At 36.3% G+C, this 13670-nt stretch overlaps 1 protein-coding gene across 1 annotated transcript in view; it reads right to left on the bottom strand.

Moving 5' to 3' along the window:
• Positions 1-13670, bottom strand: part of USH2A (Usher syndrome 2A (autosomal recessive, mild)) — a gene marked incomplete at both ends in the record, with an annotated part of 237604 nt that overhangs the window by 151479 nt on the left and 72455 nt on the right. Inside the window, 5 exons of the mRNA XM_009070392.1 lie at positions 4328-4458; positions 4974-5154; positions 6447-6544; positions 6926-7052; positions 13126-13256. Of these exons, the coding sequence (XP_009068640.1) occupies positions 4328-4458; positions 4974-5154; positions 6447-6544; positions 6926-7052; positions 13126-13256 (668 nt within the window). The remainder of the gene's footprint in view (positions 1-4327; positions 4459-4973; positions 5155-6446; positions 6545-6925; positions 7053-13125; positions 13257-13670) is intronic.

The following is a 13670-nucleotide window of genomic DNA, read 5'->3' as shown; positions in this document are numbered from 1 at the left end:
ATAATGAGAAAGGCCAAAGACTGGAACAGGCTGTAGAATTTGGGAAGTTGTGGACAGTCCACCTGCAGAGAGATGCACAATACTCAAAACAGAAAATGCCTGGAGCAAATTTATCATATGTAAGCTGGTCCTCCTTTTAGCACAGATTTTGAATAAATTACTTCAAAAGACCCCTTCAACTTAAATGATTTTGTGCTTCTGTATTTTACTTCTCTGAAGAAACCAGTCCCTGCCTCACTCCATCTGCTTATAAACATGATTTTTGAAGAAGAAAGGAATATCCATATATAGCTCTGAGAAACAAAACTCAGATAAGACAGAGGCTGCATTAGAGTCTGAATGACACTTTGTTAAACCTGCCATACAAAAAGTCTCAACTAATGTAGAGCTAGAAGAGTGATTATGGCTTTATCTCCCTCAAACTGGGAAATCTGCTTGAGATTCAGGAATATCAGCAGACACAAGCAAGGACTTGAAAAAACTTGGCAAGAACAGGCAGTCTGTGAGCCCTTTGAAAGAAAAAGTACATGGTATTCATGTTCATGTTGAGCCAGTCATTCCAGTTCAAAATCTAGCCCAGTTCAGACCTTCCAGTCAGAGGGCAGAGGCCCTCAGTAGTCTCAGAACCAGTCACTCTTTAATGGAAAAGGAGTGAGAATCTCTTTTTGACACCTAAATCACTGATAACTAACAGGAATACCATCCTCATGACTCTCAAGCGAGTACCAGCCACTTCCTTGCTAATACAAAAATTTCCACTTTGAGTTCTCAAAACACTAATCTCACACTCCTCCTTAGTTCCACCACAGGTAACACCTTCATCTTGGACATTAGCTGTTTTACTTCATGCAGCTATTCAAAAGTGTCATGCTTTAGAGAAAGTTCTTGCAGGACTTATGTCTTATTTTGCAGCTTTGTAGCAAATCATCAGCTACAATGCCCTAGGATCCAATGGCTCTCCGGCACATAAGGTCGGCAGTGCTTAGGCTTTAGCTGCTGTTGAAGTGCTCAGCATCAAAATCAGTAAAGCAAGCTCAGTCAGCAGTCACAGATTCTTTTAATCATATAAATTCATGAGGAAATACATGCCAGAGTGAGAGCTACTGCTTCATACTAGTATATCTGGTCACAGTTTGCTTATAACTTTTATGCCTGGATCCAAAGAGAACCAGATTAACCTCTCTGCCTTGAGTTACTTCTCAGGGCATAGAAGTCATGGAAGAAGTGACCTTTATGCACAGCACCTTTCTAGAATGTAATTTTGTCTTGGGCAGAAGACAAGACAGAGTCTTTGGCTGTTTGGTAGCAAACCAGCTGTGTATCTAGCTATAGTTACTCCCAAACTGTAAAGCTAATAAGAGAGCTGTGACCTATGCAAAGGGAAGGGTCAGGGAATACCATCTTACATTGGCACTCAGTGTAAGTGATATAGTTTATAATCTGTTTTGCTGTGCAAGTGTCTCCTGACCAAAGCTCCTAACAAAGACATCGTAGCTCATGCGCAACATGCTACACACCTCATTTTCACTTTCTATTAACCTTTTTTTTGTGAGCTCAAGTGTACAGAAAACCCTTCTGTCATCATTATGTATGTGCAGAACACAAAGCTGCAAGGGGTGGAAAGCATGCATATACTCATCCTCTCTAAAATTCCTCATCTTAAGACTATGAAGACATTGAGGTCAGGATTAAAGTGAGATTTAAAAAAATAACATTTGACTTAGGGCAAATGCTAAGAAAAAAAAAAATAACATTTGACTTAGGGCAAATACCAAGAAAATTATCCAATCACAATTCTCAGAGCTGAAAATACTATAAATATAAAACTGCCAAAATTCTGGAAGTTTGAGTAGAAAAGGAAATTATTTTGTCTACTTTCTGCTTTTGGCTCCAATTTAGTAAGTCTCTTTCCTTGTTTTACAATTAGTGCTTTTGGCTCCAATTTAGTAAGTCTCCTTCCTCGTTTTACAATTACAATCTATTTTCTCATATTTCTGGTAGTGTTACACACATGTAAGGGACCTTTAAGAAATGTTTGTTTGGACATTGCCTAGCTTTGGTGACTTGGTGAAGAAGAATGAAAAAAGCTACTCCTGGATTGTTTGCCTCAAGGCTTGTTGAGTCACAGGGTGTCTCCAGCCTCCAGATAATGAGGCACCATTGTCCACCAACATTCCCCCTAGCTGCTGAGATAAGGAGGCACCATTGTCCACCACCCAAACCCTCCAGCTAACAGATAACAACCGACATTCCGAGGTAACAGCCACCACTGTCCACCATGACACCCCCCGACCCATCTCCCACAAAACGATCCACATCCCCTCCTGCTGCCTAGACCAGAAGCCACCACTGTTCACCATTGTCCACGACTGACAACCCTTTCAGACCATGAGGCTGGGAATTGCTCAGCACCAAGGAAACTGACCAGTCAGTGCTCGACAGAGTACTATGAAAAGGATCAACATCCGGAGCATGGCACACACTCACCATGGAAGAAAAGACAGCTATGGATCATCAGAATGCTGCTGGACCTATGGTGGTGACTATCTCTACTGCACCATCCCAGATCTCGCGTGCTTCCCCCTTTTCTGTGTCTAACTTTCCTATCACCCCTTCTCTCTCCCCCTAGAGTAACCAATAATAAAATCTCACTCCCTAACAGTATTTTGACCTCGTTTGTGTCTTAATTCACACTGGGGGAATCGATCGAACACTCCCAAGTCTTACCAGACCGGGACAACAGAGCAAGAGAGACTAAGCAAGGATCACATACTACCAGAATCTCCAGAACCCTGTGGGTATTGTTCAAATAGTGCCCCTGTGCTGTGAACTACACACATACAAGTCCTTTTTAGGGTGTGACAGTAGTGTATATATAACATCTTATGCTATTATCTCATGATCTTGGTCATTACTTGAGAGCAAAATTAAAGTAATAACTGCAATTATCAAGACTTGTTATTGGAACTCATGATAATTTTTTAACTAAGGCTGCTTAAAAAGAAGAAGCAATCAAGTCTAGCAGAATACAAAACCCAGGAAAAAATTATCTGCTGGAAAAGCCAGTAATGCATTGGAACTCATGATAATTTTTTAACTAAAGAGGAAGCAATCAAGTCTAGCAGAATTCAAAACCCAGGAAAACTGCTGGAAAAGCCAGGAATGAGAAAAGTAAATATAGAGTAAGTTATAGCTGACCTGAAAAGGAGAAAAATATATTTATATGTTTTAGGTCAGAAGTTTAAAAGAAAAGGCCCATTAGATATAATGCCATGCAATAAAACAAGCTGTGACATGACAGCCATTAGTGAAACAGCTGCATAATAAGAAATAATTAAATAAATAAAATTCAATAAAAATGCAGAAAGGGCAGATTGGGTCATAAAGAGTAACAATACTCTCAAAAATCTCTAAAAATAAATTATTGCTTCCTAGGCCAACTGAATAAAAAAGGTATTTCTTTCCACATAACCCTCTGTAATACTTACTAGTTGGTGCAGTTACTAACTATAGTTGTCCCACTAAGCAATGGTGACCACAGTCTAATTACACTCTAAATCCTTGGGGTAAGAAAAATATGAAAATCCAGAGCCATGTAGCTAATAAAAGAATTTTAAAAACTACAACAAATAGATTAAAACTTAAACAAAATACTGGAAATTATGAAAACTCAAGTAATTCTAAGCATTAACAGTCTCATCTAGCAGACACCAAAAAGAAAGTTCATAGGCACTATCTCACAAATTTGCCTGATACAGCATTTATGCAGCTTCCTCTACAGTGTTGGGAAAACCATCACAGGGATGAGATGGGACAAAACTGAACCACTAATTTCTGTCTATATGTTTCAAATCCAGATGAAAATAATTTGATTGATTATTAAAAAAATAGAAGCACCTTAAAGAGAAAGGTTTGTTAGGAGACTGGACAATTTCCATCATGAACTTTTTGATTTAAAATTTAATTGATTTTGTTCTAATATGAGAACTGGGAAAATAGGTAACTGTATATTTTCCTAGGAATGAAGTGAAAGCTATTAGCACATCTTTTAGTCTCTTTTCTAAACACTTCTAATCCAGTAAAGACAGTAATTCTGATTTTCATGCATCAATATTTTTATTTTTTAAATAAATAACACAGGTAACTTAACTCTGAGCATCTGTTGGAGCATTTTTGTGTCTTTAGACTTTGCTATGCAAAGCATTTCAAAACAAGTAAAACCTGAAAATAACTCATGGTTTGAAATTTCTGTAAGTGCTAGTTTGGCTTTAGTAGACAAACCTCACAGGTCATGTCTGAATATAGTTATTTGTGGGTTTGAACTTACTGCAAGATAATCTGGGCCATCTTTATTGTAAACAAACAAAAGCAATCCATTCAGTTGATCTGTTCTGAATTTGAATGAGATCTCAAATTCCACTCCACCACTGAAAACACCTGAATGCAACTCCAGAAACCCTTGAAAGAAAGTGAATGCATACATAAGTTAATCAAATACACAAATAAATAGGTTCAAGACACCAAAAATAAAAATTTAGGTGCTACTTTCTACTTTGGCATGAAGAACTTGGGCTTCAACAGTATAGTTTATAACTTTATCACTCAGCTTCGTAAAGAACAGTTATCAGTAACATATAGCAAGAAACCAAACTAGTATGATATCCTAAATTTTTTACCTAGCATTTTTTGGTACCTTATAGGCATCTTTTATGTTTCTACAAAAGTGATTCTTCACCTTTTAAATGCACATCAAATCTGCACAGTTACAGCAGCACTACAGTCACATTGTATTCACTGTCTATGAATGCAATTCCTCTTTCAGCAGCCTTATGTAAACCCAGAGACACAATTTTAAACCTTAAAAAAATTATCCTATATAACAAAAACTGCTTTGAAAAGCAGATCACTGCATTACTTTTGATGACCACCTCTTATATCTCATACTTGGATAGTACAATAGTACAATAAACTACCTCTGCCAAGAAAATGTGCTCCTTCTGAGAGGACAATGGGGCATCCTTCCCAAATGTGATAAACATTGTTTTGCTCTTCAGCATTCTGCCAGTTCAAAGATTCCCAATTTTCATAGGGAGTATGCACTGTTTTCAAAAAGATGTCACTGAGACACCCCACAAATCCTTTCTGGACTATTATCTTCATCCCTGCAAAAAAGAAAATTTTTTTTAAGCTAATCATCTGCAATTAAATACAGGGATTCATTTATATGTTTTATACCTGTTCACCCTATCATATATGCTCATGTGTGCATTGAAAACCAGCCATCAATCACTTCCTAAAGCTAATTTGAGATTTCTGAATGAGTCTGGTCACTAAACACAGCAGGTACTGCTACATACCTGGAAAATATTAACTTTGACATTTTGCATACAGGTAATTTCAAATCAACATCAAAAATCTACTCTATGAAGGTTCCAAGAAAGGTTTTGTTAAAACTAATTCTGAAGAAAGGTGTGCATCAGCTGAAAAGGAAGAAACAACATTGCAAAAACTAAGGCAGATGAACACATGTTTAGAATCTTCATCAGGAAGTTTTTCTTTCCTTGTTTGGATAATGATTCATGGCTGCTATCTGTTTTTATACTGGGAACAAAAATATAATGTGGATTTTATAGATGGCCTTCTCTTGAATGGCATTTATAATCAGTCTCATTTTGATTATTTAGTTTAAGTTTTTGAGGGAGGCATCTTGGATTACTTTGTAAACCAACATTTTAGAAAAACACATCCACATATTTCTGGTTTTAATAAAGTGACATAAAGAAGGAAAGAGGGAGTTGGACCCTAGTGTACCTCACATCAAGTCATCAACTAGATTTCATGTCAGAGGTGGAACACAAACTTAACAATTTGACTTTCAGTTTAATATAAAAAAAATCCTTAAAATTCTGGATATAAATTCACTGAGAGCAGCCGATTGCATACTGGTTTTGTAGGCAATGACCTCTCTATTATCTGCTGGCAGATTATACACTTGGCATATATACCAACTTCATATATGAAAACTTATGCTGATTGACTCTTCTGGAAGTTAGATATGATCCAAATTCACATAAATTCTATGCTGGTAAAATGCAGGTATATTCATACACCACTGAGTTCAATGCAACAATCTCTGAAGGATCCAAACCCACACCAAAAAAGGCCATCATGTTGTATCCCTGCATCCAAGTGGGATGCATAACCTTGTGCTTAAGCTAATGAAAACGATTTGCATGCGTATTTTGGAAAAGAATTTGGGAATCTGTATGGAAAATATAGACCTAAGTTTCACACTCATACCAGTTCTGTGCATAAAATTCATTAAAATGTTCACAGATCTCATATGCTCCTTTAATGCTGATGAAATAAGCTATATAGATATTTCAATCTATCCCAAAAGGTAAAATCTGAGTAACTGGACAGACTTATTTAGCATACTCACCTACATCCTTTCTTACAATAGTATAACCCTGCGGAAGTCCTCCAACAAAAACTCCTGTATTCTCGCCAATAATGGTACTGCCACTAGTTGCTAAGGAAGAACCTGAACAAAATAGGTCATTTTTCCAGTATTCAATGCTTTCAACAGATTTTTGATTTAATAACAAAATATTGATATTCTATAGAAGAGGCTAATATAACACAATATCCTAATACGTTTCCACACATTCAGGAGATACTAACAGTTCTATTTTACAAGAGAATATTAACACAATTAGAGATTCGCAAGTACAAAAAGACACTTAGTATTAAATTATCAAAGATTCACAGTGGACAGATACCTCAGATGAACAGACAAAATGGTAGTGATTTTGTCACAAAATTGAGTGATTTTTTTGCTGTATGGGCAAACAAAGTTAGCAGGAAAGTAAGCAAATGAGAAATAGCCTGAGTAATGCCAAATTTATTTAACTGAATTGATTACCTGTGTACTGCCCATCCACGGTGATATTTCCCAGTGCTTGAATTCTTGTAGCAATTATTTGGTGCCAACTGTTATCATTGTACTCTTTTCCACCATCATTAGTTGGAGTGACTGCTACCGCAGATCCCTTTTTATTAACAGAAGAATCTGATTTAGAATATTATGAAGGCAACATTTAGAATTATACCTCATTCTTTTATAACAATCTGTTACATAGAACTAAAAATAAAGACAGAAATCCTCTGCTTAACTCCTTTTGGACTACTGAATGGTGTTTAGGACTGATTTCCCCACTAAATTAACCTTCTCAAATAACAAATGAAAGATCAAGGATCCAGTTCAGTTTCTATTAAAAATAGAAAACCCTTTGTAGTTCCCCTGATAAAGGCAAGGATGAGGCACAAATTACTGAGGGTCATGGCACACAGATTTTTTATTCTTTTTATTTTTTAATTGTCTCTATTTAACTACTTCATGGCGCTGAAGTTTGATGGTCATGATACAATGTGCCATCCACAGAGAGCAGCCACATATCAGGATTGTTAACTGCAGCACCTGTCTACAGGAAGGGACCCAAAAAAAGGTGTATTTGTAGCACAGGAGACTGTTTGTGTTCTGTCTGGGTTAACCTGGTATCACAAGGACTTAAATATCTAGATGGGAGAGTACAATACATTTATGGAAAAATAAGGTCATACCAAGAAATTTAGAAAAACAAAGCCAAAAAAAACCAACACCAAAAGGTAGTTATTGAGGTTGCTTTTATGGTACAAGGGATGCTTGTAAAAATGTATTTAAACGTCACTATAATTTTTACCAGGTTTTATTGAAACAAAAGAAAGATGACATGAGGGGTGAATTTAGGGACATCTATGACAAATACAGATAAATCTTTTCTCAATTGCTGAGTAAGAGGAATATAATAGATGCTGTTGCCAAACAAAATCTCAAGACTGTAAAGAACCAAACAAAATACCACATAAATTAATATAATGATGTAATAAAAATAAAATTAATATATTTCAAGAACTTTCTTGAGATTTATATCCAGATATTCTTTGAACTTCCTCATAATTCCCACAATATTGTCTCAGAACTTTAGATGGTATTTGAACTATCTGGGATCAAAGTTATTCTGTTGAATTCACAAAATAGAATTACCCTATGCAGCAGGCAACTACCAAATGGAAAAACATTTCTTCGCATAGGCCCCATGCTATATTAAAAATCTCAATCTCTATGGTTACTTTATGTCTTTAAATTGGCTTCAAAATACATTTTTCAAAAAATATGTGAAAGAAAAATATGGTTCCTTATAATTTGGGGGGCTAGCTTGTAGCTTTGCAGAAGCACCAGACAGTTCAGCAATTTTTTTTTACATATCTTCTGGGAGTCTTTCTGGCCCAAGGACCTTGGAGTTAGGCACATGGAGAAAACCTGTTGTTAAAAACAACCACCTATTTTAATTAATTCTAATGCCCTCATGTTAAAATTTAGTATTTTGCCTTTAGTGATGTTCATCTATTAGAAATTGCTTGTTGGCATATAGATTTATGAACACAGAATGCATTTTACAGTACATTTTGAATTCGGGACTGTCACTGTGTATCCTATGTATCAAAATATATATGATGCATACATCAATACATAATTGCAGGAAAAAATATTTCTTGTGAAAATTTACAGCATGTTTCCTACTCCACTGAGCAAAAATCTTGATGCTGAGACAGTTTGTACAGCAGTCCTCTACTCCATGATAACAGTACAAAGCTATATATCCTTACATACTAATGTGCACTTTTTCATATACTATTTTTTATTGTCTTCTCTCCTATTTCAACATTTTAATATTTAACAAACACACACATTTCATTATCGTAGTTTAATAATTAAAACCAGAACTGGTGTCATGCCCAATTAATGTGCCCTGGTAGCATGCCCATTAGTTTTTCCATTAGTGAATTCAACAATACTAATGGGATTACTAGCATGGGATGCTAATTGGGCGTGACATAAGAAACTGGCTTACTTCTTAGCATACCCTTGCTAATGATGAAATTAATGAGCATTTTATTAAATGCTGTCTCATCAAAGTGTACTTAGTTAGCGTTAAAATTGTTACAAACGATGCTGCATTCTAAAGATCAGGTGCCTGAATAAGTGGTTCTCCATATTATGTTTGGCAACAGTCTAGAGAATTAACAGTTTTATACATCAGAAACCACATTTATTTGTAACCAGTTTAATCCGGGACGACACAAGCATGTGTGCTAACCTGTGCTTAATTTTGGGTGGAAGGAAGGAGAGGAGACAAAAGAGTGTTCAGGGTTCAGCATGCATTGTCTTGAAGACCTCTTTATGATATTTTATGCAGAACTACCCAAGTCACTCTGTGATCACATTCAAATACCCTGCTGTGAGATGGCTTATCATGAATTTTGGAAACCATGCATTTTGAAATTTGGATTATTTTGCTGAGCCTACAATAAGTCTTAATATTTGGTAGCTCTCAGTAATAACTAAGTAAATATGAATCGCTGTGGCTCTCTCATGCTGATGTTTAACATGGATAATACATAGAAACATCACAAACATGAATTTCAAAGATACTGTCTTAGGTGCCAAAGTCTGGATGTAACTACACTTTTCCCAGTCAAGTTCTTTCAATGCTCAAACTCCTACCACTGAGAAGGTGAACAAGTACTGAAGTTCTGCCAGTGCCAAGGAGTAAGGCCTAGTTGGGACTCATAACTAAGTATTCTCCATCTTCCTTTTTTTGCAGAGTAACAGCTCACCCACAGACTGTGCCTGCTACTTTAGCCTCTGCATGACAAGAACAAGGCACAACCAAGAAGACAACACAGGCAACAAGAAAAGTACCCATGTTCCTCTTTTTTTGGTGTGAAGTTTAGTAAATGGATCATCATCTAAAATGAAAGAGATGGATTCAATTTTCTCCATACTGTAAGAATCTCAATACTCTATTCTCATGCTGTCCTAATCACTAAGGTAAAAGGTACTCCAGATTGGTGTTAAATTTCTACTGCTACTGATTTCACCTGGTATGAAATATTCAGTGCTTCCCTGGGAAAAAGAAAAAAATGACCTGTAGCCACTGAAAGATAACCACAAATTTAGCTGGAGTTGATTGTGTAATTTAGGGAGTGGATGCAAAGACTTTATGGTAAGAAGAAAATCCACAGAAAGCTGAAGTTTTGCAGACACTCTGAGTTTGGAGGAAGATCTATGGAAGAATTTGATTGTTCACACAAGACTAAGGAAGACATCTGTTAGCAAAAAAACCTCATGCTTCCTGGACCATGAGAGGAAACCTGCAAAGAATGACAGTGAAACAATTAGGAGGGAAAAAAGAGCAGTTACACAGCACAAAAGGGAGACAAAAGGAACGGTCAGACAACAGCCAGATGAATGGTGTTGTACATAAAGCTCAGAGAAGTATGAATGGACAGGAAGAAAAGGATTTGAAATTAACACTTAGCGAAGGAAGAAGCTAGGCTGCTGAAGGCTCCCCACTAGGAAGACTTGGCAGGACTATCCCCAGAGCAGACACAACAAAGAGAAAACGCACTGCTGATCATGAGCAAAGATACATAGCAGCGTCCTGAAAGGGACTAAGGGTAAAAATAATTAACCTGCGACAGGACACAGCTGGAAGGGAGCACAGAATATTACACCACACTGCTACAGATGAAAAGCAGCAGAGACACAATTGTCATCAAAAAGAATTTTGCAATTTTTAAGAGAAGAGCATGAAGGCAGGGCCATAAATGCTTATTGTATATGCCATGATTGTAATTAGAGAAAACAATGCATAGAACCTGGTTAAGGCACCACATGATGTCAATAAAAAGTAATTAAAGCATTTGCACACTAATGCAAACTGTGATGCACAAATGAAGGATTAAGAAATTCTGCTACAGAACATGACACCTGACATTGTAGGATAGGAAGAGCAAATCATGACAAAAAGAAAAAAGAAAGATGCTGTGTAGAAAACAGAGAAACAAAGATAAAGACAGTAGGGCAGCACAGCATATTAGAGATACAGAAGACTGAAAATTTTGATTACTGAATTTTAACAGGCAAAAAATTTTTAATAGGATACTACACAAAATACATTCATATAGGCCACTGTATCCTACTTCTGAATCTGAGAATGTAAAGGAATCTCTTCCACATATTAATGAGAAATTAGAAAGCATTAGCTTTCAAGTTAGTAAATCAACTGTTAAGACCTACTCTGTTCCTGAATGCCTTGAATGACAGATTTTTTTTTTCTCCATAGAGCTGCTGAAGCAGCACCATAGGCTATTCTAGGCTTTGCAAGAGGGAATATGGAAGTGATCATCCTAAAAATTAGCATGGGGACAGAGTTGCCTGATTCAAGGGATACATTCATAAGCAAGTAGTATGTTACATTTCAAGATAGTAAATATTGAAGATATTAGCTGAACTGAGAAGCTCTAGGGAATGAATATGAGGTCTGCTTTTTTTACTTTTTTAACTAAGAGACAGGGAAAAAAGGAGGGGGGCAGAAAAATAAAAAGGAAGAAAGTAAAAGAAAAGCCTCAAAGCAGACACACTCTCATCTGACCCCCTTCCCTCCCCATTCCCCAAATACTGTGGATCCAAACAAATACAATGCCATCTAGGAAATTAGTCCAACCAAGCCGACATAAAGCTATTTCAAAAGAAGCAAATCTGCAACACAAGGGCTAGCAATAGTATTTGAAGCACTAAAATGCTAGTTGAAAGATATACACTTCCACTAAACAACAACAACAACAAATCTATTACACCTAGGAAGACCTTGCAAAGGGGAAAAGAATTTCCTTTTCAGTTAAATGAAAGTATAAGTGTAAAAGAGTTAAAACAGAACTAGTCCCTATTAAAGTGTGGATGAGGGCAACATTAACAACATCGAGCATGGTCCCAAAAATTGAAGTATACACTGATTCAGTTTGCAACAAAGTAAAATAAGAGAAAGCCTGTGTGTAAATGCAGTGAGAATAACAGAAATTTATATCTTGGGGTCAGAAGCAGATTGAATATTTTCTAGCATAGGAGTCACATCAAGCTAGCCTCTGTGCAGCATCATGCTCTGCAGATGCTCCAAAGCTTAAGAGGACCTTCACTGCTGCACAACACAGAGCAGCAGTGCCTGGACCATGGCAGAGTTCAGGAGACAGAGGTTAGCACTAAGTTGGCACATCTCTAAATGCTCACCATTTTATATCATTAAGCATTTCTATTCAAGCCCCTGGAGACACAATGCCAGACACAGAATTAGACACTAAGATCTGACATATGATATGGATGACAGAGCAACCAGAACAGACCTTCCAGCAACACTGAGGCAGCAGCACCTTACAAATAGGATGCACATATCTGGATACATATGATACCACATTCTGGCAATAGCATTAGAATACGTGTCAATATTATTGGAAAATATCTTACAGTTTTCTGCATAGTTATGAAATATAAATGCAAAATTTTTTAATTTCATGAGGAGATCCCATTTTGGGGTGCAGAAAAACCATAAAATACCCAAACAGAAATGCAAGGAATGTGGCCTTATTTTTCCTTTTGTTGATAATACTTCCCTCATTACTTACGTCTTTACTGTGGTCATTCTTATCACATTAATGGCAATACACTGATTTCAGCAGAAAAAGACAAAGTCTCCAGATGAGAGGCTTAAAAACAATTGACTAAAAATACATTATTTTTATTCACTAATTCAAAACCTAGTTCTGCCCATCTTTGAAATCTTGATATTTTAAGCCATAGTGGTGTTTGGTGGTACTGACAAAAAACCCACAACCTATAAAAATGCTAAAAATAAATTCTTGAATTGTGGCATGCATAACAATAGCTGAGCAAAGCATTAGTGTTTCAGTTTTCCTCTCCCCAAAATCTCTAGTTACATAAGGGTTCTAAGAAGCAAATTAACTTGCATGAATTAAATTTAAAACCAAAACAAACTCATAGGAAACCAAACCATGAATTAAATTTAAAACCAAAACAAACCCATAGGAAACCAACAAACCAACCAAACACCCAAACAATCAACAAAGAAAAAAATCTCAGAACCAAAAATCCAAGAATAATTATGTAAAAAGCACTGGAATAAATTATATAAGTGATTTTTATAGGATCCTTGTCTTTTGCTGTACCTGTGGATCAAAAAGAAAGTAAGGACGTCCATTCCTCAGCTGCAGTGCAATGAATTCCTCCTGATTGCCAGGTGATGCAGAGAAAAAAATCAAACCATCAGGCTCCTGGGTTCTAAATTTCACTTTAATACCTGGTTAGAAAAAGCAAGTAGATAGTTAATACTAAAAGTGGTTCTTGGGGGTTCTAAAAAAAATTACAAACAAAAAAATCATTTTAAAAACAGCAGTAACATTGCAAACTAAAATCATGGAAGTTCTGTTCATCTAAACCCCTTGCTAGTCATTGCAGGAGAAACTTTACTAATCCAGACTGAGTCAGCTTGAGAAAAATTTCTGTGAGCCCCTACTCATCTGTAAAAAGAGATATGCAATTGTGACTTATGTTATTTAGTAACTTCTTTCTTAAGAAAATATAGTTCAGATATCAGCATACTGGTCTAACAGTTGATGTTTTACATGTGCATAGTTGATAATAGTTGATGTTTTACATGTAAGGACTGTTGTCACTTAACATTTCTGTCAGTAAACTAGGAATGAGGTTTCTG

The sequence above is a fragment of the Acanthisitta chloris genome, unplaced genomic scaffold (assembly GCF_000695815.1).
Source record: "Acanthisitta chloris isolate BGI_N310 unplaced genomic scaffold, ASM69581v1 scaffold82, whole genome shotgun sequence".
Taxonomy (NCBI): domain Eukaryota; kingdom Metazoa; phylum Chordata; class Aves; order Passeriformes; family Acanthisittidae; genus Acanthisitta; species Acanthisitta chloris.
This window is presented reverse-complemented; position numbering and strand designations above follow the sequence as displayed.